Genomic DNA, 27,591 nt, shown 5'->3' with positions numbered 1-27,591 from the left:
GGCTGCTCGCCCTTTGGAAGGAGCTACCAAGGCAGTGTGCCGCCCTGTCCACTTCTCCGGGGCTTTCCCATCAGTGATAGCTGCTGTGGGCCGTCAGGACCTCCCACAGTGGGACAGGAGCTGCCTTACAGCGTCCTCACCTGGTCTCATCTCAGGTCCAGAGGTACTGAGGGAAGGTGTGAGAGGGCGTAATGGGAAGAAACCTGGGGGGGGGAGTGTCAAAGTGGGGCCTGAGGTAAGGGGGGCTGGGGGCCAGGGTGGGGAGGCTTCGAGGTGGGGTAGCAGGAGGGGAGGCATAGAGGTCCGGTCTTAGGTAAGGAGGGATGGGGAGCGGGGGAGGGGGGAAGGGGGGAGACAAAAAGGTGACGTCTGAGGTAAGGGGGATGGGAGCGGGGGGGGGCGTCACTGTGGGGTCTGAGGTAAAGGGGGGTGGGAACACGGGAGGAGGCGTCGAGGTAGAGTCAGAAGTATGGGGGGTGGGGAGCGCGGAGGGGGGAGGGGGGAGGCAAAAAGGGGACGTCTGAGGTAAGGGGGGTGGGGGCCAGGGAGAGAGGCGTCAATGTGGGGTCTGAGGTAAAGGGGGCTGGGAACACGGGAGGAGGCGTCGAGGTCGGGTCTGAAGTAAGGAGGGGTGGGGAGCAGAAGAGGAGGCGTCGAGGTCGGGTCTGAGGTAAGGGAGCGTCGAGGTGGGGAGCAGAGAGGGAGGCGTCCGTGTGGGGTCTGAGGCAAGGAGGGGCGTCGAGGTGGGGTCTGAGGTAAGAGGGGTGGGGAGCAGATGAGGCCTCAATGTGGGATCTGAGGTAATGGAGCATCGAGGCGGGTTCTGAGGCAAGGGGGGCGTCAAGGTGGGATCTGAGGTAAGGGGGGAGGGGGGAGGCAAAGAGGTGAAGTCTGAGGTAAGGGGGGATGGGGAGAGGGGGGCGGGAAGCCTCAAGATGGCGTCTGAGGCAAGGGAGGCGTGGAGGCGGGGTCTGAGGTAAGGGGGGGTGGGAACACGGGAGGAAGCGTCGAGGTCGGGTTTCAAGTAAGGGGGGTGGAGAGGGGAAGGGAAGCTGAGTGGGGGGATGAGGCGTCAAGGTCAGGTCTGAGGTAGGGGGAGGGGGGGCAAAGAGGTGAAGTCTGAGGTAAGGGGGGTTGGGGAGAGGGGGGCGGGAAGCCTCAAGATGGCGTCTGAGGCAGGGGAGGCGTGGAGGCGGGGTCTGAGGTAAGGGGGGGTGGGAACACGGGAGGAAGCGTCGAGGTCGGGTTTCAAGTAAGGGGGGGTGGGGAGCTTGCTGGAGGAGGCGTCGAGGTCGGGTCTGAAGTAAGGGGGCGTCGAGGCGGGGAGCAGAGAGGGAGGCGTCCGTGTGGGGTCTGAGGCAAGGAGGGGCATCGAGGTGGGGTCTGAGGTAAGAGGGGCGGGGAGCAGATGAGGCCCCAATGTGGGATCTGAGGTCATGGAGTATCGAGGCGGGATCTGAGGCAATGGAGTATCGAGGCGGGATCTGAGGCAAGGGAGGCATCTAGGTGGGGAGCAGAGAGGGAGGCGTCAGTGTGTGGTGTGAGGCAAGGGGTCCTCGAGGTGGGGAGCAGAGAGGGAGGTGTCAGTGTGGGGTCTGAGGCAAGGGGGGGCGTCGAGGTGCATCTGAGGTAAAGGGTGTGGGGGCCAGGGTGGGGAGGCTTCGAGGTCGGGTCTGAGGTAAGGAGGGGTGGGGACCGGGGGAGGGGGGGAGGGGAGAGGCAAAAAGGTGACATCTCAGGTAAGGGGGGATGGGGACGGGGGGGTGTGAATGTGGGGACTGAGGTAAGGGGGGGTGGGAACACGGGAGGAGGCGTCGAGGTCAGGTCTGAAGTGGGGGGGTGGAGAGGGGAAGGGAAGCTGAGTGGGGGGATGAGGCGTCAAGGTCAGGTCTGAGGTAGGGGGGGAGGGGGGGGCAAAGAGGTGAAGTCTGAGGTAAGGGGGATGGGAGAGGGGGGCGGGCCTCAAGATGGCGTCTGAGGCAGGGGAGGCGTGGAGGCGGGGTCTGAGGTAAGGGGGGTGGGAACACGGGAGGAAGCGTCGAGGTCGGGTTTCAAGTAAGGGGGGGGGGGGAGCAGAGGAGGAGGCGTCGAGGTCGGGTCTGAAGTAAGGGGGCGTCGAAGTGGGGAGCAGAGAGGGAGGTGTCCGTGTGGGGTCTGAGGCAAGGCGGGCGTCGAGGTGGGTCTGAGCTAAGGGAGGTGGGGGCCAGGGTGGGTAGCAGGAGGGAGGCTTCGAGGTCGGGTCTGAAGTAAGGGGGCGTCGAGGCGGGAGCAGAGAGGGAGGCGTCCGTGTGGGTCTGAGGCAAGGAGGGGCGAGCGAGGTGGGGTCTGAGGTAAGAGGGGTGGGGAGCAGATGAGGCCCAATGTGGGATCTGAGGTAATGGAGCATCGAGGCGGGTTCTGAGGCAAGGGGGCGTCAAGGTGGGATCTGAGGTAAGGGGGGGGGGGAGGCAAAGAGGTGAAGTCTGAGGGTAAGGGGGATGGGAGAGGGGGCGGGAAGCCTCAAGATGGCGTCTGAGGCAGGGGAGGCGTGGAGGCGGGGTCTGAGGTAAGGGGGTGGGAACACGGGAGGAAGCGTCGAGGTCGGGTTTCAAGTAAGGGGGGTGGGGAGCTTGCTGGAGGAGGCGTCGAGGTCGGGTCTGAAGTAAGGGGGCGTCGAGGTGGGGAGCAGAGAGGGAGGCGTCCGTGTGGAGTCTGAGGCAAGGAGGGGCATCGAGGTGGGGTCTGAGGTAAGAGGGGCGGGGAGCAGATGAGGCCTGAATGTGGGATCTGAGGTAATGGAGTATCGAGGCGGGTTCTGAGGCAAGGGGGGCGTCAAGGTTGGATCTGAGGTAAGGGGGAGGGGGGAGGCAAAGAGGTGAAGTCTGAGGTAAGGGGATGGGGAGAGGGGGCGGGAAGCCTCAAGATGGCGTCTGAGGCAGGGGAGGCGTGGAGGCGGGGTCTGAGGTAAGGGGGGGAACACGGGAGGAAGCGTCGAGGTCGGGTTTCAAGTAAGGGCGGGGTGGGGAGCTTGCTGGAGGAGGCGTCGAGTTCGGGTCTGAAGTAAGGGGGCGTCGAGGCGGGGAGCAGAGAGGGAGGCGTCCGTGTGGGGTCTGAGGCAAGGAGGGGCATCGAGGTGGGGTCTGAGGTAAGAGGGCGGGGAGCAGATGAGGCCCCAATGTGGATCTGAGGTCATGGAGTATCGAGGCGGGATCTGAGGCAATGGAGTATCGAGGCGGGATCTGAGGCAAGGGAGGCATCTAGGTGGGGAGCAGAGAGGGAGGCGTCAGTGTGTGGTGTGAGGCAAGGGGTCCTCGAGGTGGGGAGCAGAGAGGGAGGTGTCAGTGTGGGGTTTGAGGCAAGGGGGGCGTCGAGGTGCATCTGAGGTAAAGGTGTGGGGGCCAGGGTGGGGAGGCGTCGAGGTCGGGTCTGAGGTAAGGAGGGGGGAGGGGGGAGAGGGGGAGGTAAAAAGGTGACATCTGAGGTAACGGGGGAATGAGGAGGGGGGGCGTGAATGTGGGGACTGAGGTAAGGGGGGGTGGGAACACGGGAGGAGGCGTCGAGGTCGGGTCTGAAGTGGGGGTGGAGAGGGAAGGGAAGCTGATGGGGGGATGAGGCGTCAAGGTCAGGTCTGAGGTAGGGGGGGAGGGGGGCAAAGAGGTGAAGTCTGAGGTAAGGGGGGATGGGAGAGGGGGGCGGGAAGCCTCAAGATGGCGTCTGAGGCAGGGGAGGCGTGGAGGCGGGGTCTGAGGTAAGGGGGGGTGGGAACATGGGAGGAAGCGTCGAGGTCGGGTTTCAAGTAAGGGGGGTGGGGAGCAGAGGAGGAGGCGTCGAGGTCGGGTCTGAAGTAAGGGGGCGTCGAAGTGGGGAGCAGAGAGGGAGGTGTCCGTGTGGGGTCTGAGGCAAGGCGGGGCGTCGAGGTGGTCTGAGCTAAGGGAGGTGGGGGCCAGGGTGGGGTAGCAGGAGGGAGGCTTCGAGGTCGGGTCTGAAGTAAGGGGGCGTCGAGGCGGGGAGCAGAGAGGGAGGCGTCCGTGTGGGTCTGAGGCAAGGAGGGGCGTCGAGGTGGGGTCTGAGGTAAGAGGGGTGGGGAGCAGATGAGGCCTCAATGTGGGATCTGAGGTAATGGAGCATCGAGGCGGTTCTGAGGCAAGGGGGCGTCAAGGTGGGATCTGAGGTAAGGGGGAGGGGGAGGCAAAGAGGTGAAGTCTGAGGTAAGGGGGATGGGGAGGGGGGCGGGAAGCCTCAAGATGGCGTCTGAGGCAAGGGAGGTGTGGAGGCGGGGTCTGAGGTAAGGGGGGTGGAACACGGGAGGAAGCGTCGAGGTCGGGTTTCAAGTAAGAGGGGGTGGAGAGGGGAAGGGAAGCTGAGTGGGGGATGAGGCGTCAAGGTCAGGTCTGAGGTAGGGGGGAGGGGGGGCAAAGAGGTGAAGTCTGAGGTAAGGGGGTTGGGGAGAGGGGGGCGGGAAGCCTCAAGATGGCGTCTGAGGCAGGGGAGGCGTGGAGGCGGGTCTGAGGTAAGGGGGGGTGGGAACACGGGAGGAAGCGTCGAGGTCGGGTTTCAAGTAAGGGGGGTGGGGAGCTTGCTGGGGGAGGCGTCGAGGTCGGGTCTGAAGTAAGGGGGCGTCGAGGCGGGGAGCAGAGAGGGAGGCGTCCGTGTGGGGTCTGAGGCAAGGAGGGGCATCGAGGTGGGGTCTGAGGTAAGAGGGGCGGGGAGCAGATGAGGCCCCAATGTGGGATCTGAGGTCATGGAGTATCGAGGCGGGATCTGAGGCAATGGAGTATCGAGGCGGGATCTGAGGCAAGGGAGGCATCTAGGTGGGAGCAGAGAGGAGGCGTCAGTGTGTGGTGTGAGGCAAGGGGTCCTCGAGGTGGGGAGCAGAGAGGGAGGTGTCAGTGTGGGGTTTGAGGCAAGGGGGGCGTCGAGGTGCATCTGAGGTAAAGGGGTGGGGGCCAGGGTGGGGAGGCGTCGAGGTCGGGTCTGAGGTAAGGAGGGGGGAGGGGGAGAGGGGGGAGGTAAAAAGGTGACATCTGAGGTAACGGGGGAATGAGGAGGGGGGCGTGAATGTGGGGACTGAGGTAAGGGGGTGGGAACACGGGAGGAGGCGTCGAGGTCGGGTCTGAAGTGGGGGGGTGGAGAGGGGAAGGGAAGCTGAGTGGGGGGATGAGGCGTCAAGGTCAGGTCTGAGGTAGGGGGGGAGGGGGGGCAAAGAGGTGAAGTCTGAGGTAAGGGGGGATGGGGAGAGGGGGGCGGGAAGCCTCAAGATGGCGTCTGAGGCAGGGGAGGCGTGGAGGCGGGGTCTGAGGTAAGGGGGGGTGGGAACACGGGAGGAAGCGTCGAGGTCGGGTTTCAAGTAAGGGGGGGTGGGGAGCAGAGGAGGAGGCGTCGAGGTCGGGTCTGAAGTAAGGGGGCGTCGAAGTGGGGAGCAGAGAGGGAGGTGTCCGTGTGGGGTCTGAGGCAAGGCGGGGCGTCGAGGTGGGTCTGAGCTAAGGGAGGTGGGGGCCAGGGTGGGGTAGCAGGAGGGGAGGCTTCGAGGTCGGGTCTGAAGTAAGGGGGCGTCGAGGCGGGGAGCAGAGAGGGAGGCGTCCGTGTGGGGTCTGAGGCAAGGAGGGCATCGAGGTGGGGTCTGAGGTAAGAGGGGCGGGGAGCAGATGAGGCCCCAATGTGGGATCTGAGGTAATGGAGTATCGAGGCGGGATCTGAGGCAATGGAGGCATCTAGGTGGGGAGCAGAGAGGGAGGCGTCAATGTGTGGTGTGAGGCAAGGGGTCCTCAAGGTGGGGAGCAGAGAGGGAGGTGTCAGTGTGGAGTCTGAGGCAAGGGGGGGCGTGGAGGCGGGGTCTGAGGCAAGGGGTGTGGAAGTGGGGTATGAAGTGGGGGGTAAGGGGGAAGAGAATCATGTAGGTGGAGTCTGAGGTAAAGTGGGTTAGGGAGCAGGGGGGGAGGTGTCCAGGTGGGATCTGAGGTAAGAGGTCGTTGAGGTAGGCTCTGAATCCAGAGGGTGTGGGCATTGGGGGGGAGTTGTAGGGGCAAGGAGTCGAGGTGGGTTCTGAGGTAAGGGGGGGTGGAGGTTTGGAAAGCCTCAAGGATGGGTCTGAGGTGAGGGGGTTCACATGTGGCTCTCTAGGTCCTCAAGGGAAGCCCTTTGACTGAAGCCAAACTTGACAGAACAAATCCCCTTATTAAAATTATTTATTCTGTAAAACTTGGACTCAGTCAAAAGGCCGCACTTGAGTACCTAGAAGGCCACATGTGGCCTTGAGGCAGCCACAGGTTTCCCATCTCTAGGGGATTCCAGGTGGAGCCCTGCATTTATTTGGGATTTATATGGGATAATTTTCCAGAGTCTTCCTCTTCACCTCCCACCTTTGGTGTTTCTCTTTTCTGCCCTTTCAATTCTTCTGTGATCATGGAAGCATAACAGGACCACTCTTTGATCTTCTCACCAGCTAGGCTGCCTCTAGGTTATGGGTGGGGAAACCTGAGTCCTCAGGCCACATGAAGGCTTTTAGCTCCTCAGGTGTGCCTTTTGACCGAGTCCAAGTTTTACAGAACACATCCTTTTATTAAGAGGATTTGTTCTGTGAAGTTTGGATTCAGTCAAAGGGCCACACTTGAGAACCTAGAGGGTCACATGTGGCCTTGAGGCCCAAGTTTCCCCAATCCTACTCTATGGATGATAAAATTCTGAGAGGTTCCATGTATCATTTCCTTATATAAGAATGTAAACAGTTTGACCTTCATTACTGTCTCACTTTTTTTATCCCCTCATAATTGTTTTTTTATTCTTCTCTTAACTCCTATGTTTGTATATGTTACATTTTCTACTCAGCTCTAGTATTTTTATCAGGAAAGCTTGGACGTTTTTTTATTTCATTAAAGGTCTGTTTTTCTCCCCTGTAGGATTATACTCAGTTTTTCTGGGTAAGTTCTTCCTTGTAAGTCTAGATCCTGTCCCTTTTGGAATACCATATTCAAAACTCTTTGTTTCTTTATAGGTGAAGGCTGCTAGACCTTATGTGATCCAACTGTGGCTCTGTACATGAAATTTTTCTTTTGGCTAATAGCATGTTTTCCTTGACTTTGGAGCTCTCAATTTTGGCCATGACTTTCCTGAGAGTTTTCATTTTAAGATTTTTTTCAGGATATGACCAGCGAATTTTTTCAGTGTCTGCTTTGCCCTCTAGTTCTAAGAGATCTAGGCAGTTTTCATTTATGATTTCTTGAAATATAATGTCTAAGCTTTTTTTTGTCATGTCTTTCAGATATTCTAATATATTTTAAATTATCTCTCAGTCTTTTTTCCAGCTTTTGCTGTGAGAAACTTCACATTTTCTTCTATTTTTTTTTGTCTTTTGACTTTGTGTTATTATTTCATAGTGTCTCGTGGAACCATTGGCTTATTTTTGGCCAATTTTAATTTTTAAGGAATTATTTTCTTTAGTTATGCATTGTACCTCTCATTCTAAGCTGTTAATTCTCTTTTTATATCTTTCTGCTTTGATTCTTACTCCTTTATCCATTTTTTCCCTCTCTTGCTCTCAAGTGGTTTTTAAATTTTTTTTTCTAGTTATTTTTTAACTCTCGCTTTTACTCTTCCAGGAATTCTTTTTGGACTTGTATCTAAACTGCATTTTCCTTGAGGCTTTGCTCATTGATATTTTCAAGTCTAAAAGTAGAACTAACTACATTGGACCCAACTTCCAACTTATTTGATTCATTTTATTATTTTTTATCATTTGTTAAATATGTTTATTAAATTTATTGTTTTATTTTATGAAACAATGAAAAAATCAAGTAGAGCACACAGCAGTGGTACTAGACTGGAGCTGTTGTTCCATTTAGTTATACTAAAGGTTCCTCATATGATAATCCTTCATCTCTTGAAAGTTCTTCATCTTTGTCGTGTAGGAAAACTGTTGTTTTCTGTGGAAAATGGGGACTTTTTTTATGCTAACCTCAACAGAGCCTTCACATTGTAATCTTTAACTTCTTGAGGGTCCATCATCTTTATCATACTTCCTAGAACAGCTATTTGAAACCTTTATACAAACCAATAAATTCCAGATCCTATTCCCTGCACCTGCCCCCACTTTCTGCATATGATCACACATACAGCTTAACGTTTTAGTGAGAAGCTTGACACCCAAAAAAATACTTCTTCCTAATCCTTTCATCTTCCCCCCAGTTTCCAAATACACAGACACAGACACACACACACACACACACACACACACACACACACGCGCGCGCGCGCGCGCAGGCACGCGCCCACATAGCATACTTACATATGAATATATAGTGAGTATATATCTGTTTCTGTATCATATATTTCTGTGAATAAACATATAAGCCTACCTATATAAGTAGAGATAGCTATACCTGTGTTTGTATATGTATGCATACTAGTAACATATACAGACATGTGCATATCTGTATATAAACAATATATGTACTTATCTACATATATTACGTATGCATATGTACACATGCAAATATATCTATATATATACCTGGTACAATTATATAATTACACATATGAGTGTACACAGATATTTATGTGCAAAGTAATATGGAGGGAGAGTGAAACCATATGCAAATATAGATCACGCATATATGTTAATATAACACATTTCTTAATATGCCTTTGACTCCATGTACAATTTTGCATATTTAAGATATTGAGTGTATAGCGTTATCTATAATTCAGATATTACTTTGTTGAACAGTATACATATATATATATTTTACCCATATATGTACATATGTGTATACATACATAAACTTCTCTTTACTATACACACAAGTCTATATGTATACAAGTATTTTGTATCAATAATGTACACATGAATGTGCACATGTAACATATAGTTATATACTCCACATAAATTTACTTGTATGTATATAGATGGGCACATTTCTATACATAATATACCCATACAAATGTGTAAATAGAATATAAGTATATGCATATCACATATGTGAGTTCATATCTAATGCGTGTGTGCATATGCAAGTATAAATACACGTGTTATGTTTGAGTACCACCTACGTGACTATATAGATGTATACACACAAGTGTATGTGCATACTATTGGATATAGGCATAATTAACAAAATATACATATGAATATACAATGATACAAGCATACATGTATATCTACACATATATACCCATTAGTATATAAGCATATCATATGTATTTGTATTGTGTATATGTCTGAACCTATATGAACATAAATATATGTACTTATCTATGTATATGTGCATGTAAGTATAAATATATATGTTTATATAGATAGCTTGTGCACAAGCGTATAAATAGAATATAACAGTACACAGTTATACATGAATCACATATACATATACACATAAAGGAACATCAGTCATATCTATGCATACATATGAGTGTACATGTATACTTACATGTGTATATGGATATAGATGGGTATATGCTATATACACAAATATATGGTCTATATCTACTTTGTGGGCATATGTATATCTATTGTGGACCTGTATATACATTTATACTATTGTGCATGTGCATGTGTATAAACCTTTGTGTATCTTACAGATATGTGTATCTTTATATATACATTAATACTCACATAGATGGGTGTATATATAAACTTATGTTTCTATCTGTCTACTCATCTGGGTATGTACAGATATTTTTCATACTTGCGTTTGGCTTGTAAAACCCTTTATAACCTGGCCCTTTCTTACCTTTTCAGCCACGTTGTCTGTGATTCAGGAACTGTGACTTCCTTGCTCTTCCTTCATCTCCTATTTCTGAGCTATTTCTGACTGTCCCCTATTCCTGGAACTCTTTTTCTCCTCATCTCTGCCTTCTGGCTTCCCTTGGTTCATTCATGTCTAAGCTAAATGATGCTGTCTGCAAAAAAGGCTTTCTTAGTCTCCCTTAATCCTGAAAATACCCCCAATTTCTCCTGTCTATAACTTGTTTGTGCATAGTTGTTTGCATGTTGTCTCCCACATTAGACTGTGAGTTCCTTGAGGGCAGGGCCTGTCTTTTGCTCTTTATTTGTATCCCTAGCACTTAGCACAGTTCTTAGCACACAGTACTCACTTAATACATGTTTATCAGTTGATTGGCATTGATTGATTAACTCTTGCAGTAGCTTGCCTCAAGTTTCTCCCCACTCCAATCCATCCTGCATTCAGCCACCAAAATGACTTTCCTAAAGCTTAGGTCCCACCATGTCATTACTCTGCCACCCCCAATAAACTCCACTGGCTTTCTACGTCTCCAGTGTCAATACAAATGCATTCAAAGCCCTTTATGACCTAACCTCCTTCTTCCCTTTCTAGTCTTATTACACCTTACTCCCCAACATGTGCTCTTTGATCCAGTGACACTGGCCTCTTGGCTGTTCCACAAACAAGACCCTTCATCTCTTTGCTCTGGGCATTCTCTCTGGCTGTCTCCCATGCCTGGAATGCTCTCCTTAACTTTGTCTACTGTCTTTCCTAGCTTCCTTTAAGTCTATACTGAAATGCATCTTTTACAGGAAGCCTTCCCCAACCTCTCTTAGTTTTAGTACCTTCATTCTTTTAATTGTTTCCTATTTATCCTGCATATGGTTTGCTTTGTATTTATTTATTTGCATGTTGTCTACCCCATTAGATTGTAAGCTACTTGAGGGCAGGGACTCTTTTGCCTCTTTTTGTATTCCTAGTGCTTAGCACAGTTCTTGGCACATATAGATGCTTGCTTAATAAATGTTCATCAAAATTTATCAATTTAGTTCACTGACTGTAAAGAAAGTTCGAAACGATCCTTGATGGCAAGTCACCAATCCAAATGTATTAGGTCACATAAGTGATGTATAAGGCATTTCCTGGTTTACTTCTACCCCCACCATCCCTTTATTTATACTCTCTTTTTCTCAAAATAATTATTTTGTATTACTTTAAACTTTGTATTGGCAGCTAGGTGGCATAGGGGATGAGTGTCAGATGTGGAGGCAAGAAAACCAGAATTTAAATTCTACCTCAGATACTTAATAGCTATGTGTAAGTCACTTACCCGATTTCAGCCTCATTTTCCTCATCTATAAAATGGAGATGATAATAGCACCTGCCTAATTGGGTTATTGTGAGGATCAAATGACATAACCTATGTATGTTACTTTGCAAACCCTAGAGTGCTATATATTGCTAACTGCCATATATGTTATTCTATGTCTTTATCACCTGATTGGCTACTGGGTGGTACATTTTTCATTTATATTTGATAACCATTTACTAAGTCGTAGAATTAATGAATACCTCACCATATTTAAAACTGGAAGAGTCCTCAGAAGTTTTCTAATCCAACCCACTCATTTTACAGTTGAGGAAATGAACTCTATGAGGTGTGAAGTTACTTGCCCAAGATTACACAGCCTAGTAAGTGGCAGAGCTGGAATTTTAACTCAGGTCCTGGGGCTCTAAATTCAGTGCTTTTTCCATTGCATCAAAAGGTTATGCACTGTGTCAGTTGAGGTACTCACACCAACAAAATAGCAGCTCCTTTTTAAAGTGTGGAAGAATACAGGAAATAATCTTGCTTTTTTCCTCTTTTTCATAGTGTGACATTGATCATTTGAGCAAAGATGATAGTTCCTGAGGATGATGATCCCATCAAAGAGCCTGATCCCCAGATCAGTGGGGAGAGTTCTACAAAGAATCTTGTGAAGGAGCTAGACACAGACCCAGCAGCTGACCAAGCTGATCATGAGGAGGACGAGATGCAGAATTTACGAGAACTAACAAGACAGCTTGAAATCCAAAATCAGCCATTAAGACCTAAGAACCAGGCAAATGTCCCTAATGAAGAGAAACAAATCAACTTGGACAAAGACAGTCAAAATGTTGGGCCAAGCAGAGGGGAAAATAGAAGTATCAGTGGCAAGATAGAAAAACAGAGTCAAGTTGGTGAGATAAGTCTTGAGATAAAAGAGAGCAAAGATTTAAAAGGAGATGTCGATATGCAAGTTCAGGTTAGTAAGTGCATTGCACTCGTGGATAGTGGTAGCAGTACAGTGCGTATAGATAGATCAACAGTGCCCAAAGTTACAACCTCTAAAATGGCTGGACAGATTTCCACTGTGGAGTCGGGCAGCGTCTGCCCTGATACATCATTGTTTGGCCCAGTACTGGATGGTGTGGAAGTATTAGAACTTGGTAACTTAGCTGAAGGAGATGACAGCAATTGGTATGTATATCTTGGAAGAATGTGGACTTCCCCCCTCTTTTTTTCTGAATTTCAGGAATTCTTAGTGTAGTTCTGTTTCATAAGGTGATATCTTTTCTAGCTTTGTCAACAATATGAAAGACTTGAATACAAGTTTATTTGCATGAAGCTTACAAAATTATATTCAGTTTATCTGAATTGTGATTTCTTAGATGCACCACCCCTATCCCAGCTCCTGGTCATCAGAGAGAACTAAGAGAGATGAACCCCACTCTAGATGGCCAGTGCCTAAGATGGCATTTTGAAATTGAGCTGCCTCTGAACATCCAGTCACTAATCAGCTAGTGCATATTCCAGTGTTAAATGAAACTGTGGAGATGGAGATAGAGATCATTAAGGGTCTCAAAGTGGAAGGAAAGAAAGGAAGGGAAAGAGCCATGGTTAGGGGGACAGGATGGAGGAGTGACCTCAACAACCATACACAGGTCTTCTCACCTACCCATCCACATTTGCTTTGTGTATATCGTAGTCATGTGAGACTATTCATTGATTGATAGTAGGAAACATTTGACATCCTACCTCCATGAATATTAGTGATTGGTTAACTTTGCTCTCAAATTGAGTGCAATACCTTAGCATATTAAGTTACATTTCTATGTGAAATATTTTAATAAAACAATTCAACAAACTTTTATTGTCTACTAATGTGTCAAAGCACTATGCACATGTATCGTTGGATAAATCCTATCAAAAATATTAAGAGATAACTATGGCAGATGTGTTCTCTGAAGAGGAAAGGACAGATCAGTTATTTGAAGATATTTGAGAATTTAAAGACTTGCATTCTTTTCCTTTAAACATATAAATGTATCTTTTGCAATCTTGAAGGCTTTGTGATTTCCCAAAAAGTGGACCTCCAGGAAAACAGAAAACAGAATCTCTTTTAAAGTGGTGCCGTCAATTCCTGGATCATCCCAGTCCTGAGACCAAAGCATCCTGCTCAGCCTTAATGAGTGAACTTGATCAAGGTATGGAAACCAAGTCTGAGGTGTGGAAAGAACACTGGGCCCTGAGTCAGGATTACACATTAACTATGCTAGATTTTCCAATAAGGTTAACACATTTTCAGTAGTTGATTCTTGCAGAATTCATTGCATACCTTTTATTACAGTGATGTTGTGAGAGACAGGGTTAATATTGCCTTGTAAGCTGTGTTAAGTCAGTTTGCTAGATGTTTTGTTTCAGGGGATATGATGCATATCCAAATCCTTATAATTAATAATCCATATTATAATAACTTCCTACTGAATTACAGAATACCTTCTTCATTATTTATATTTGGAAGCATTTAAGTGTTCTGAGGCCATTTTTTCAAATCATATCTTCTATTTGCAGGCTATTTGGGTTATATTGGGAACCACATAACTCAGTCCCACAGTGGGGATTCCAAAATCTTTCTTTTGGCTTTCAGGCTCATGGCCAGAATAGTACTCCCTCAGAGGACCAGACTTGGCTTTCTCACCTCCTGCTACAGATAAATGTCGTTGAAACTAAAATATCTAACCCCATTTCAAAAAAAGTTTATCCTTGACATCTTATTTTCATTGTTAATGTATTCCTCTTTTTCTTTTTCCACTTAGCAAGTAGGTGGAAAACTCTCTGTGAAAGCACATTGGCCCCTAAACGTGTGTATAGTTCATTTATAGAGCCACACTTTGGTAGTAATATCCAAAATGCTTCCATGGCCCTGGAGTGTGCTCACAAACCACTGTTCTCCTGGGGGACCTCAGGTAAGGCCTATGAAATCTACAAAGTAAAAATGGTCAGTTGTGCAGAAAGCAGGATTAAATGGGAAAGAAGAAAGCATAAGGGACTTAAATAGACATAAGCTCTGTCATTCTGTTTTACTAATGAGCTTTTATGTGATGCCAAGTGTAGAAATAATATAAGCATAGCATTAACATGTGAAAAGCTATATACCATGCAAGTCATGGTGGTACATGCCTATAGCTTCCAGTGCTCGGGAGGCTCAGTTTGGGGGATCACTTGAGTTCAGGAGTTTTGAGCTACAGTAGGGCTAAAGCTGGTGAGGTATCCACTTCAAGTCTGGGACTAATATTCAGTACACTGGAGCAGGAACCCAGCAGGCTGCCTAAGGAGGGGCAAATTGACCCAGGTCAGAAACAGCAGCTCAAAACATCCATGCTTATCAATAGTGCAGTGAGTGGCTGTTGCACTTCTAGCATGAGAGGGGATTGAGAGATCTGGCCTCCCCCAATCTACCCTCCTCCATCCCACCCCAACCTTGCCAAAAAAGGAAAGAAATGCATTTAATAGATTCTGAGCTTTTCTTAGGTTCATTATTAGCAACTATCAGACTGGAAGGAAGAGCTAATGAATTGACTGGTTAGTGTACTCAGCTTCTCAGAAGAGCACTTGATAGACTTGAACACAAGGCTGAATTTAATAAAATGCAATTTAACAACCTTACTTCCTTTCTTCCTGGATAAATGAAAAATCTTACATGTGTCCAAAAAATTGACTTCACAAGTACAAGAAGAAGGAGACCTGGTTAGATAGCACCTTATCTGAAAAAAAGCAGGGATCTTTTTTGGACTGCAAACTCAATTTGAATGATGTGATTGATAAGGCCACCAAAAAGCTAATGGTGATCTTGTGTCTTTTTGTCCCCAGGTCCTGGCACATCATAGGCACTAAATAAATGCTTGTTTGTTGGGTTATATCAAAAGCTTCTAAGACTTAGGGAATGATAGTCCCTCTGCCTAAACACTGACCTACTGAGCTATCTATTTGGGTCACTTCTACAACAGGAATCTCCAATGACCCAAGATCATTTCATATTGAGAAATATGGTTTGTAAGCAAATTCAGCAAATAAGTTATAGTTGTTTCTTTCTTTGTATACCCTAAGGACATTCTGGCATTTCTCCATCACAGTCAACTTTTAAAGAGAATATAGATTGGACTGCTGATGAATCCATCTCTAAGGAATATAAATTTCAGTATTTGACTGATGCGCAGGTGGCTCAACTACAGGAAGAAAGTAAGAAGCATTGTTTTGTTTGAGAAAGTTCTTCACTTAAGAAGAATGCGATTAGATATGCAGTTAGAGGGCATGCAGTTCTCCAGAAAATGTTTGAATTTCCTACTTTTTACACTTTTCTTCTGTCTAGCAGAAATTGATTGCATACATGAAATAGTTACACTTGAACCAATCAAAACAAAATTCCATCTGCAATCCCTTTGCTAACCATGTACTGCTCCCATCTCATTCACTCACTCTCAGCCACCCACTAACACATAGTCTCCAACCTACCCTATCTTCTTCTATGCACTTCATCCATTCATGCATTCACTCTCTTTTCTATGTGTGTGTCTGTGATTTTGAATGGGCTATTTGCATATCTCTTGTGTACTTATGGGTATACACATGTACACATATGTATGAGAGTTGAGAGAAAAAGGATATATGCTTGTGTTTTGAGTCCTAAGGGACTTTCCCATCACCATTAGTCAGGCTCTTAAGGCTGTGGGCTCTTGCTTAGAAACGTCTTCAGCTATTATAAGGGGAATTTAGCCTGTATTTGGCCCCGTAACTACTCACATTTCTCTAGCACTTTCAGATATACCAAGCAGTTTGCTCAAAATAATTCCACTCAGTTAGCTAAGGCCAACATCTCTGGTTGGGCCTCCAGGAGCTTGTTCCTGTGTTCACTCACCCTTCATCTCTGACTCTCAGCTAGCTCCTTCCATCCTACCTACAAGCTTATAGAAAGTGTCCCTTATCCAGCCCCTAACCAAAACAAACTTCATGAGTCTGCTGTCCCTCCAGCTATCATCTCATGTCTTCTTGCCGCCAAATTTTTAAGAATATGGGTTGTCTACACTCACTGCATCTCCTCTCTCACCACCCACATAATCAGAATTCCTTTGCAGTCTGACTTTTGTCTCCACTACTCCCTCTACTGAAATTGCTCTCTCCACTTATATTAACAACTTGTTATATCAACGAGCTCTTCTTTGTCAGATCCTATGGCCTCTTCGAATTCCTCAAGAGACTCTCTTCCCTTGTGGTCTGTGCCATTCCTTTCACACAGTGGTTCTTCTACCTCTCTGCTGCTTTCTTCTGTTTCTCCTTTTTTTGGTTTCTCATCCTCCTCCTCCCCTCCTGGTGTTCTCCCGCCGGCCACCTCCCCACAGCCCCCCCCCACTCCCCACTGGGGCTCCTTCCCTGCGGCTCCCCTGGCTGCCCACAAAGTGTATGCATCCCCTAAACATCTGGTCTTGGCCCTTTTCTCTCTCTACATTCTTTCCCTTGGTGATCCCCCAGGGTTTCACTTCTATATAGATGATTTCAGAAATATTTCTATCTGTCCTTTCTCTCTAGTTGGACATTTCCAACTTTTTGACATAGATGTCCTACTAACATATCAGCCTCAGTGTGTTAAAAAATGACTTCATCATCTTTCCCCATAAACATGCCCCTTTTTCTCAACTTTCCTATTTCTATTGATGGTACCACTGTCTTTCCATTCAGCCAAAATCTCCCCCAACTGCCAAGTACCTCAATAAGGGTCTTGAATCTGGCCCCTTCTCTCCAGACAGCCTCTTTTCTAGATGATTGCAACAGCCTCCCTATTAAATTCCCAGCCTCCAGCCTTTCCTTTCTCCAATCCATCTTCCACATCTATATTCCAAAAGCACAGGTCTGACCACATCACTGCCCTCCTCAAGAAGCTTTAATGGCTTTCTCTTGCCTGTAGGAGAAAGCATAAACTCCTTAGCCTGGCATTTAAAGCCTTTTCCAATTTGATGCCAGTGTACCTTCGTGGTCTTAATCCATTTCCTGTACTATATGTTCCAGCTCAACTGGACTCCCAGTTGTTTCCTGATTCTGCCCTGTCCCCTCCTGCCGATAATCCTCCATCCCCAGAACACACTCTGTAGCTTTATCTATTGAGGCCCTTTTCTTGCTTCAAGGCTCCAACTCAAGTGTTACTTCTGCTATAAAACCTTCCTTGATCCTCCTGTTCTTTTTCTCTCTCACATCTCAAAACTTTTTGGAGTACTTTGGCTCTCTCCTTTGCAGCCCCGTCATACTCTACCTTGAATTATACTATTTGTAACCATGTTTATTTAAGTAAATTTCTTTAATGACATTCCCCACAAACAATTCATTGTAGTTGAAAATAATCTTGGCCAACAATTTATTTTTTTTTATTATTTTTTTTTTTTGGTGAGGCAATGGGGGTTAAATGACTTGCCCAGGGTCACACAGCTAGTAAGTGTCATGTGTCTGAGGCCAGATTTGAACTCAGGTCCTCCTGAGTCTAGAGCTGGTGCTCTATCCACTGCACCAACTAGCTGCCTCTTGGCCAGCAGTTTAAATGGCACAATGTTTATTTTGTGTCACGATATGAATAAAGTTCATAACCTGAAAAGTTCCTAAAATATCTGGGTTTGCTTAGCTTGCTAAATATCGGATGATCATGTAATCATAGAATTTGGAGTTAAAAGGGAACTTAGAGATGATGTATTCCACGCCTTTCATTATACAGTTGAGAAAATTGAAGCCCAGAAAGGGGAAGTGATTTGTTTAAGGTCAATCAGGAAGTAGATAGAGCAGAGCCATATTTGAACCCAGGTCCTCTGACTCAAATCCAATGTGCTTCCATCATGTACCACACCGTTGATATATTATGTATGAAAAAGACAGAATTAGAATTAAATTGAAACACGTAGAGTCACATGCATTATCCACTTTCTCTTCAGGCTTTCTACAGGAAAATGCCTATGCAGCTGCCTCAGCACCTTTTAAGATTCCCAGCGCCTCTTTCCAATCTCAGATAGGCGGTGCTTATGGTAATCAGGAGTTGTATGATTCCGAGGAAGATGAGGATTATTATGACTATCCCCAGGCATTTTCAGGCAGATCCAGAAATACTTCATCTCTGCCTAGTTTTCCTCCATACCAGTCTCCATCCATAAGTAGTGACTACAGCCAAGTAATACCTCCTCGAATGATTACGCCAAAGAGATCCGTGTCAGGCTCCAGACGAGCATACAGGAAATGGCCAGACAGTGGAGGTAAGCTAGCTGTGGACTTTAAGCTTGTCGTGACTTGAAATATTTGGAAAATCACCATTGGCTGAAATAAAGGCAATGTGGTGTTTGGCCTCATTGTAGCAAGATTTCTAAAATTTTCTCTTTTGGCTCTCCCTCATTTCAGTAGTTAAGATCAACAAAAAATAGTTGTGTGTGCATGTATAAGAGTCTTTTACCTTTGTGTTAACTACAATTAAAGTTTCATTCATTATTGCTGAATTGGAAAGAACCTTCAACATCATCTAGGTCCATTTTCCTCATCTTTGAGATGAAGAAAAAGTCCCCAAGGATTGAAATTGCTTAAGGTCACACAGCTATTTAGGGCATAACTTGAACTAGAGGATAGGTCAGTTTACTCCCAGTTTGGTGGTTTTCTACTTGAACTTGGTATTTTTCCTTATTGCTCTGGTGTAGACATGGCTCTTGGAGATGAAAGTGGTGGGCAGTCTACATATTTCCTTTGGAGATGGAGAGAAAGGGAAGTGATTTTAGTGGCCATGGGGCCCAAGCCTGGGAATACTAGGTCATCTGCATGATGGCCACAGGACTAAATGGATAGGAGATTTGAGATTTGTGGGGAGCAAGATGGGTGACTGGGAAGGGGTAGAAGTAGAACCCTGTGGAAGGCATGAAGAAGTGGCTTTAAAAAACCCCCAATAACCCCTGTCTCTTACCTACTCAGGCAGCAAGTAAAAGTGTCTTAAGTAGTAGGAAAAATGGAGTTGGGGGTATATACAGCTTAGCAGCTGCCTGCCAGCTCAGCTTAGGGGATGTCACTTTCATTCACCACTTGTGTCATAAGTGAACAATTGCTAGCTAAATGTTTAAAAGCCAGCAGATAAGAAAACCTCTTCATTCCTGTCTTTGCTTTCAAGTCTTTTTCACATGCACCATTATCTAGCCATATTTCTCCTCATCCTACATGCATAGAAGTTACTTTTTATGTTCAAATGTAGAACTTTACATTGATTCCTCTTTAATTTCCTCTTTGTGATGGCTGGCTCTTTGTCCTGCCATGTTGGGATTCTTGGGAGCTATGCTATGGCATCCAGCATGTAACATCCTTTTCAGCTACATGTCATCAACACATATGATATGCAAGCCGTGTATGCCTCATAATTTCATATATCCCTTGTTATTTCAGATGAATTGTATGGCTGTATGCCCAGCGAAGTTAGATCAAGTCTTCGTTCTTTGAGTTCTGCAAAGACTAACTGCAATTTAGACTGGGATGTTCAAGCACCAAAGAGTCAGTTATCAAGAACTCAGGAATCAGGTAAACCTTTCTTATCTCTCTAAGAAATGAAGTTTTTTCCCTTTCTTTAAAAAAAAATTTGTTCTGATGAATTTTATTAGTACACCACCTTCATTTCCCATTATGTACCTCCCCCACCCAGACACCCATTCCTAATTAGGATAGGGACTGGACCTAGGATTTCATTGGTAGGGAACTCTTGAATGAGGAAACTCTCTCTACCTGTACAGGTTAGCACCTTGTCTGCAACTTATAGTCTTAAAGAGTTGTCTAATTACAAAGACTAAAAAAGAAAGGGGGAAAAGGCAGTTCACCAAAACCAAGTCTGATGGTATCTGCAGGGTTTCACACTTACACTCCTCTGCCTCTCCAAAAGGGAGGAGGTACATTCAGTTTATATTTGTTGTTGTTCTTTCTATTTTCGTTGTTGTAGTCATTGTGTGTATCATTTTCCTGGTTCTACTTACTTCATTTGAGTGATTCATTTTATATCCACTCATATGTGCATATCTATAGTCTTATCTGTACTGCTTATCTACACTCTTCACATTCATTGTTTCTTATGGTGTAACAGCATTCCGTTATATTCATGTACTACAGTTTATGTAGCCAAGCCACACTCTGATCATTCAGTCAATAAGCATTTATTAAGAATCCACTGTGTGCCAGACACTGTGCCTTAGCACAGTTCTGGGGATACAAAAAGGGGCAAAAGACAGTTCCTGCCCTCAAGGGGCTTACATTCTAATGGGAGAGATATATATGTATGTGAGAACAGACAAATATGTACAAACAAGCTATAAATGGGATAAATGGAAAAATAATTTACAGGAAAAGCGCTAGAATTAAGAGGGGTTGGGAAAGGCTTTGGGTAGAAGATGGAATTTTAGGTGGGACTTGAGGGAAACCAGGAGGCAGAGATGAGAAGGGAGACGATTCCAGGCATGGGGAACAGTCAGAATGCCCAGAGCAGAGAGGTGACATGTCTTGTTCATGAAACAACCAGGAGGCCAATGTAACATAGAGTACACATTGGGGAGTAAGGTATAAGAAGATTGGAAAGATGGAGGAGGATGGCAGGTTATGAAGAGCTTTGAATGCCAGAGGATTTTGTAGTTAATCCTGGAGGCAGTAGGAAGCCACTGAAGTTTACTGAGTAGGGGAGGGACATTGTCAGAATTGCAGTTTAGGAAGATCACTTTGATGGCTGAATGGAGAATGGATTGGAGTGGGGAGAGACTTGAGGTAGGAAAGACCCACCCCCCCAAGCAGCTATTATGGTAGTCTAGGTGTGAGGTGATCAGGGCCTAAACTGGACTGGTGGCAGTGTCAGAAGAGAGAAGGGCTGTATTTGAGGGATGCTGCAGAAGTAAAATCAACAGGCCTTGGTAACACCTTGGATATAGGGAGGTGGGAGAAATTGAGGAGTCCAGGATGACTTCTAGGTTGTTAGCTTCAGGGTTAGGAGGATGGTGGTGCCCTCTACAATTAATAGGGAAGGTAGAAGGTAGAGAAATGTTTAGGGGGAAAGATAATGAGTTCCATTTCCAAAACGTATTGAGTTTAAGATGTCTATTGGACATCTAGTTTGAGATGTCTGAAAGGCAGTTGGAGATATAAGATTGGAGGTCTGAAGAGAGGCTGGGGCAGGATAGGTAGATTTGAGGGTCATCAGCATAGAGGTGGTCATTAAATCCATAAGAGCTGATGAAATCCCCAAGTAGTATAGAAGGAGGAGAGAAGAAGGCTTGAGATACTTACAGTTAGAGCGTGAGACCCGGATGAAGATACAGCAGGGGAGACCAAAAAGGACTGGTCAGATAGGTAGGAGAACCAGGAGAGAGTGGTGTCCCCAAAACCTAGAGAGTAGAGAGTATCAAGGAGAAGAGGGTGGTCCATAGTGTCAGTGGCCTGAGGAGAATAAGGAAAGAGTAAAAGCCCTTAGAGATGGCAATTAAAGGAATAACTGGTAATTTGGGGATAATAGTTTCAGTGGAATGATGAGGTCAGAAGCCAGATTGTAAGAGTTAGAGTTGGAATGATGAGAGTGAGCAGAGAGAAAGTGGAGGCACCTATTATAGATGGCCTTCTTAACGAGTTTAGCTACAAAGGGTTGAAGGGTATGGTGAGGCCCATAAGGAAGTTAGAATATTGGGACTGGGGGGCAGCTTTATTAGGATTCCATCAGTAAGGAGTAAGGCCACTTCATAATGTGATAGGAGATGAGGAGAAGGGGAGAAGAGAAAGCTCATGGCAAATGGCTTCAACTTTTTCCTGTACAATATGAGGCAAGGTTCTCAGCAGACAGAGTGGGGTGACCCATGGGAGGTTTGAGGAGGGATGAAAAGCTTTTGAAGAGCCTTTGTGGAGAATGGGATAGCAAGTTGATAAAGGAGGTAGAGTAGGATTTCCTAGTAGCAGTAAGGACCTAATTGAGGTTGTGCAACATCAATTTGTAGTGGACCCTGCTAGAATGGTTGTGTGGTTTTTTTTCCACCTTCATTTAGTAGCATGTATGTAGGAAGGAAGGTGGTGAATTATAGGATTGATCCAAGGCTGAGACTTGGCAGGGTGTAATAGGCCAAATGCTAAGGGGGCTAGGGATTCAGGAGAGGAGGACAGTGTAGAGTTGAATTGTTCCACCAAGGGGTCAAGATGAGAATAAGAAAGATTGGCTAGTATAGGAGTGATGGCCTGGGAGAGAATTAAGGGGTCAAAGGATCAAATGTCATGGTTTCGATGAAGATTAGGATTTGGTAAAGGGAAGACAGAGGGAAAGGCAGAAATAGATTATTTATTAAGAGGTGGTCCCCTTATCTGACCACAAGAGATTATGGTTAATTAAGGGGATCTCAGAGTTCTTGAACATGGTGGTGGTATTTTTCTGAGTGAATGCAGTATTACCATCTTTGTGTGCATTTCCTATGTTCTTTATACTACAAAAGTGCTTCTATGAACATGTTACTGTCTGTAGGAACTTTCTATCTCAACTAAACCCACCTTCCATAAGAAGCCTTTCCCAATCCTTCTTAATTCCAGTGCCTTCCCTCTTAATTATTTCATAATTATCTCATACCATATATAATTTGTGCGTATTTGCTTTCTTATTGTCTCCCCCATTCGATTGTGAGCTTCTTGGTGGCAGAGACTGTCTTTTGCCTCTATTTGTATCCCCATTGCTTAGCATAGTGCCTGAAATGTAGCAGGTACTTAATAAATGTTTATTAATTGAGTAATTTTTACCTCTGTGGGGTTTATTCCTAGCAATGAGACCTCCAGATCAGAGTATGGACATTTTAGTCACTTTCTGATGACTCAGTTCCATATTTCCTTCTAGAATAATTGGACCACTTCATAGCTTTATTGACATGCTTCACATCTCCCCACAACCCCTCCAACACTGACCACTTTCTTTTGTTAGTAATCCATGCCAGATATTTAATATATTTGCTAATAGTTTGCAATTTTTGTTTTGATTTTTTTCTACCTTTTGAATACTTCTTCATTGGGGGATGGCTCAGAATTAGTTTTAGTTCCCTATAAATCTTGGATATCAGAGTCATTTGATGTGGTAATTCCCCCTCCCCCCCCCAGTCAATGCTTTCCTTCTTATCCTAGTTCTATTGTTTTTTTGGTTTTTGTTTTTGGTGCAAAAAGTATGAATTTCATTTAATTGAAATTTTATCTTTTGTGGTTACCTGTATCCTTTGCTTGACCATAGCCATACCTGTGAAACATAACTAATCTCTTCAGCTTTTTTTTTTTTTTATGGTGTGACTTTTTATATTCAGGTTTTAGATACATTTTGAAGGTATTGTGGTATACATTGAAAGATGGTGATCTAAACCTAATTTCTGCCAAGTTGGGCAGAGTCACTGTAGTCACCAGGGTCTGCACCGTAAAACTGGGCCTCAGGTACTAGTTTGAGACTTTGCTTACATTAGCTGCCCTAGATTCATGGAGGCCAGTGTGGGTAGGGCCTTAAGCAAATGAAGCACTTCAAGCAAGTATTTAAAGTTCTTTAGTATTAATTTGGGGCAGCTAAGTGACACAGTGGATAGCTGTCTGGGCCTAACATCAGGAAAACTCATCTTCCTGAGTTCAGATCTAGCCTCAGACACTTCCTAGCTATGTGACCCAGGGACAGTCACTTAACCCTGTTTACCTTCATTTCTTCATCTGTAAAATGATCTGGAGAAGGAAATGGCAAACCTCTTCACTGTCTTTGCCAAGAAAACCCCAAATGGAGTCATGAAGAGTCAGACATGACTGAAAACAACTAAATAACAATAAGTATTAATTCAAAAGTTTGTTTATTTTTTTAACTTTGCCTAGGAGGTCCTATCATCTCTCATCTCTTTATCTGTAATTGGTATCTGGCATATAATTCCTTTCTGTGGGGGAGGATGAAGGGTTAATGTGGCTTGTAGAAAATATGAATCAGACATCTTGCTGGTGTTGTGACTGTTTCTTGGATTCTTTCTTCAAATAATTATGATTTTTTTAAATGTAGGAGATGTCTTTACTAACACTGAGAATAAATATATTGTGCTTCTGAATTCCTTATGATTTTCAAGCTGACATTCTAAAGTTTTCTTTCTTTTTTCCTCCCCTCTCCCTTACTCCCAACAGTAGGCTTGGCTCCTAGTAAAATCCAATTTTCTTCGGGTATTGGCAAACCTCTGCTTAATGTCCGAAAGCCAATGAAAGCTGAGTCAAGTGCTGTTTCAAACCTAAGGCAGCCAAGAAAAACTGAGTACTTTAACCTTGTTGCTGTGGATGAAAAGGCAGGAGCATCTTTTAGTCCTGGTTCTTTGAGAAGACATTTGTCTTCTACCAGTATTGCTTCTGTAGCTAATGTATCCAAAGGTTCTTCTGTAAAAGAAAAGACACCAGCTACAAAAACATCCTCTCTTGAAAACAAGTAAATGGAGCCACCCAGCAGGTAAGAAGCTGCTAAAATCCCACCAGTGAAGTCTGCAAGGGGAAGCTAGTGAAACTTCTTTACTTTTAAATAACTAGTCACTGTGATTTTTAAAGAAGTAAGAAAACTTAGATTCCCAGGATAGGAATAATACTTGAAGTTAAGCATATGAAATACATTCCAGTAAGTGGTATGTAATGACTAGATGTACCTTATTTCAAAGCACCTCTCAACTAGCCTCTCTAAGGGGCATAAAGGGTCAGGAGTTGAATATTAGGAACCTTTTGTCATCTGATCCTTCTCTAGGTACAGAGGTCATATCACCCAGGATGTGAGTTACTTTCTAGGTCATGCAGTCTGAAGGTCAGGTCTAAGAGGTACAAATAGGATTAGGTAGCTGTAAATTTGTTCCTTTTTGTTGTGGAAGTGGGCATTGTGGTAACTGGTCAGAGAGAGATGTGTTTTGGTTCTTAGAAAAATACTTCGGCCTAGTGATTTTCATGCTCTGGGAATAGCGAAACCAAAATGACTGAAAAATAGGGCCTACTAGATCTGCCACTGGTTGAGCTTACTAGTAGTTTGGAACTATAGTCTATCTTATTGTGAACTGCTTGATATGTTGATAGGGTGCTCTTACACCTCCAAGTTATGCCTTCAAGACTGAGGAGTGACCTGGAGTGCAAGAGGTCATTTCTCCCAAATGATGTGTAATTTTGTTAAGTTAGGGTTAATTTTTGGGAGAAGTATGTCCAAGTCCTGTGACAGGCTTATTAGCTCATGATGTTGTTGTTTCATGGTGTGGTATGGGGCCATCTTGAAAGAATTCACAGATTCAGACCATCTCTAAGCCAAGAAAAGGCATTTATTGAGAATTACTCCTCTCAGAAAGTGGACTGGGCTCACTCATGCAAGCAGCTTATCAGAGCAAGATGGAGATTTTTATAGAGCAAAAGATGCAATTACATCATTACAGAATATATGAATATTAAAATATAGGAGGGGTTTGTTAAGGGATTAGGCAATAGGGGAGGGGTCCCAGCCTTGGTGGAACTGTGCATGTGATTATCCATAATAGATATAGAAAAGCCCACTTGGGGGCCATGTGCGTGTGATAATGATATTATAATAAGCCTCTCTATATTATAAGTTCACCTAATGGACATTTTTTTGCTATAACTGTGCAGGCATCTACTTAGGCGTCCACATCCTGCTCAGTCATCCTGGTGGTGCTGCTTTTTGATTGGCTGGCTATTGTGGTCCTGTCTGAGATTAGTTGAGTGCATGGACACACCTGTTTCTGTGAGGCCCATAAGGAAGTTAGAATATTGGGTCTGGAGGCAATAGCTAGCTGGAGGCAATGGCTAAGATTCCATTACATGGACATGCCTGCTATTCTAGTGAGGCATATTTAGGGGCATGTGATATGGTTAAAGCTAGATTGTGTGGTCAAATCAGGACATGCCTGCTGTTAGAATATTGGGGCTGGGGGCAGCTTTTTTAGGATTCCATCAGAAAGAGAGCTGAATGTGGAGCCTGAAGACCTAGGTTCAAATTCTACTTGAACTCCTTTCTAGTTGTGGGACTAGGGTTAAGTAGTTTTCCCTCTAGGGCCTCATTCTCCACTAGCTGATCTCTTAGGTCCCTTCTTGTTCCAACACTATGATCTTTATTCTGTGCAGAACAATTCATCCCACGAGGGAGATTTCAATATGTTTCATTTAACTCAACAAGATTATACATGTTTGTTGTTGAAAAAAGTATCTAGAAGACCACACTCTTTTGCTTATAGTCATGCATGTTTTGTAAGCTATTTTACTTATGTGCAGTAATTGGATTTTTAAATACAAAAAGCACACTGAGTTCATGTACGTAATCTACTCTGTACTTTCTAGTCTTTTTTTTTTTTATTCACAGGCTGAAATATTGGTGTTAACTAGCTGGGATTTTGTTTCAGGAAGCAGAACCTGCTTATTGAAAACCTTACACACAATTTTCCAAAAGCAATTCAGCTCCCTAGCTTCCTTCCAGTGAATTCTGGGCAATTTTTCTGGTGATGTTATGAGGCCATGACTCATAAAATACTGTGACCTCAGCAGAAGAAAATTGCAGTTGCCAGGGGACAACTTGATGGCCTCTCAGATTCCTTCCAGCTCTACCTCTAGGACTAGGTGATCAAGCAAGAGTGAGCATTAAGGAAGGGCTCTGCCATCTTGTATAGAGCCTATGTGAAAGGATAAGGGCCCCAAAAGATGGGACAGTGTAGATGGGTTGTGACCTGCAACAGCAGTTGTCACTGCTCAGTGACATCTGAGAAAGCAGGAGAAGCTTTTCTTCCCTTTATATGGGGTAAGGTCTAGAAGTCCTCTGAGAGTTTCCCCATACTAACAATTGTAGAGTTGGAGGTGGAGGAGACTTTAGGAATCATCTAGTATGGCCTTTTCTTTGGGGAGCCAATCCTAGGGAAGTTACTTGGCCAAATTGTGCCAGGTGGAAAGTAGCAGATCCAGGAGTCTTCAGACTCCAAATCAGCTGAGAATATAGACGTGAGAGAACCAAGGGAGGAGAAGGGTTGCTTGAGAGTAGGAATCTGACTTGTGCTGGTGAATAGCTCCTGTTATTTCTCTCTCCTCCCCTCTGAAATCAGCTAGATATTAATTTTAATCAAGTAATTGACAGTAAATTGTGAATGACTGATGGGCTAAACTAAGCTAAGCAGTCTGGGTTCTCTTTGCATTCCCAAAGTATACCTGCTGTTGGTTAGACGTCTGCTTTTGGCTGTTTGTGAGCCTTCTGGTCCTATGTCTGTTCCCCACCCCCATCCAGTCTCCCAGTAAGTAAAATACAGAAAACTAGCATTGTCTGGGTTGCTGCAGCTGAGGGCCGTTTCCATTCCCTTCCCCACTCTGTACCTGGCTGAATCTCACAGGAGGTGAGGCACTCATCTTGACAAATCCTACTCTTGCCTTGACTCTTGCAATTTTTCATAACCTAATATTTGCTTTTTTAAAAAACAGGTCTCTTCAGCTAGTAAAGCCCGTTCATTTATCTGCTGAACCATAGAAGGACAGATGCTGCTGCAATTATAGGAAAAAATGTTATAGTTATAAAGTTAT

At 45.0% G+C, this 27,591-nt stretch overlaps 1 protein-coding gene across 5 annotated transcripts; it reads left to right on the top strand.

The window, feature by feature from the left end:
* On the top strand, positions 1-27,591 carry LOC110200321 (SLAIN motif-containing protein-like). Of its 5 annotated transcripts, none has more exons than XM_020975554.2 (9): positions 1-163; positions 11,569-12,195; positions 13,063-13,202; positions 13,815-13,964; positions 15,106-15,237; positions 17,967-18,281; positions 19,444-19,575; positions 24,187-24,499; positions 27,493-27,591. In XM_020975554.2, the coding sequence occupies exons 2-8, from the start codon at positions 11,594-11,596 to the stop codon at positions 24,480-24,482; spliced, it is 1,767 nt and encodes a 588-aa protein (XP_020831213.1). In that variant the 5' UTR covers positions 1-163; positions 11,569-11,593; the 3' UTR covers positions 24,483-24,499; positions 27,493-27,591. The 5 variants fall into 5 exon arrangements, with proteins under 5 accessions (XP_020831213.1, XP_020831215.1, XP_020831212.1 ...); XM_020975556.2 differs by lacking the exon at positions 1-163 and adding an exon at positions 4,595-4,672; XM_020975553.1 differs by lacking the exon at positions 1-163 and adding an exon at positions 5,214-5,278.

The sequence above is a fragment of the Phascolarctos cinereus genome, unplaced genomic scaffold (genome assembly GCF_003287225.1).
Source record: "Phascolarctos cinereus isolate Bilbo 61053 unplaced genomic scaffold, phaCin_HiC Scaffold_8;HRSCAF=390, whole genome shotgun sequence".
NCBI lineage: Eukaryota > Metazoa > Chordata > Mammalia > Diprotodontia > Phascolarctidae > Phascolarctos > Phascolarctos cinereus.
The sequence above is the reverse complement of the archived record's forward strand: the minus strand, read 5'-3'. Positions and strand labels throughout refer to the sequence as shown.

Bases quoted from the DNA above. Each gene is read 5' to 3' on its own strand.
- LOC110200321 (XM_020975554.2), top strand. From the start codon at position 11,594: ATGATAGTTCCTGAGGATGATGATCCCATCAAAGAGCCTGATCCCCAG. The intron at 13,965-15,105 runs GTAAGGCCTATG...GTATACCCTAAG, and splicing joins GTTCTCCTGGGGGACCTCAG to GACATTCTGGCATTTCTCCA. The intron at 18,282-19,443 runs GTAAGCTAGCTG...TTGTTATTTCAG, and splicing joins GAAATGGCCAGACAGTGGAG to ATGAATTGTATGGCTGTATG.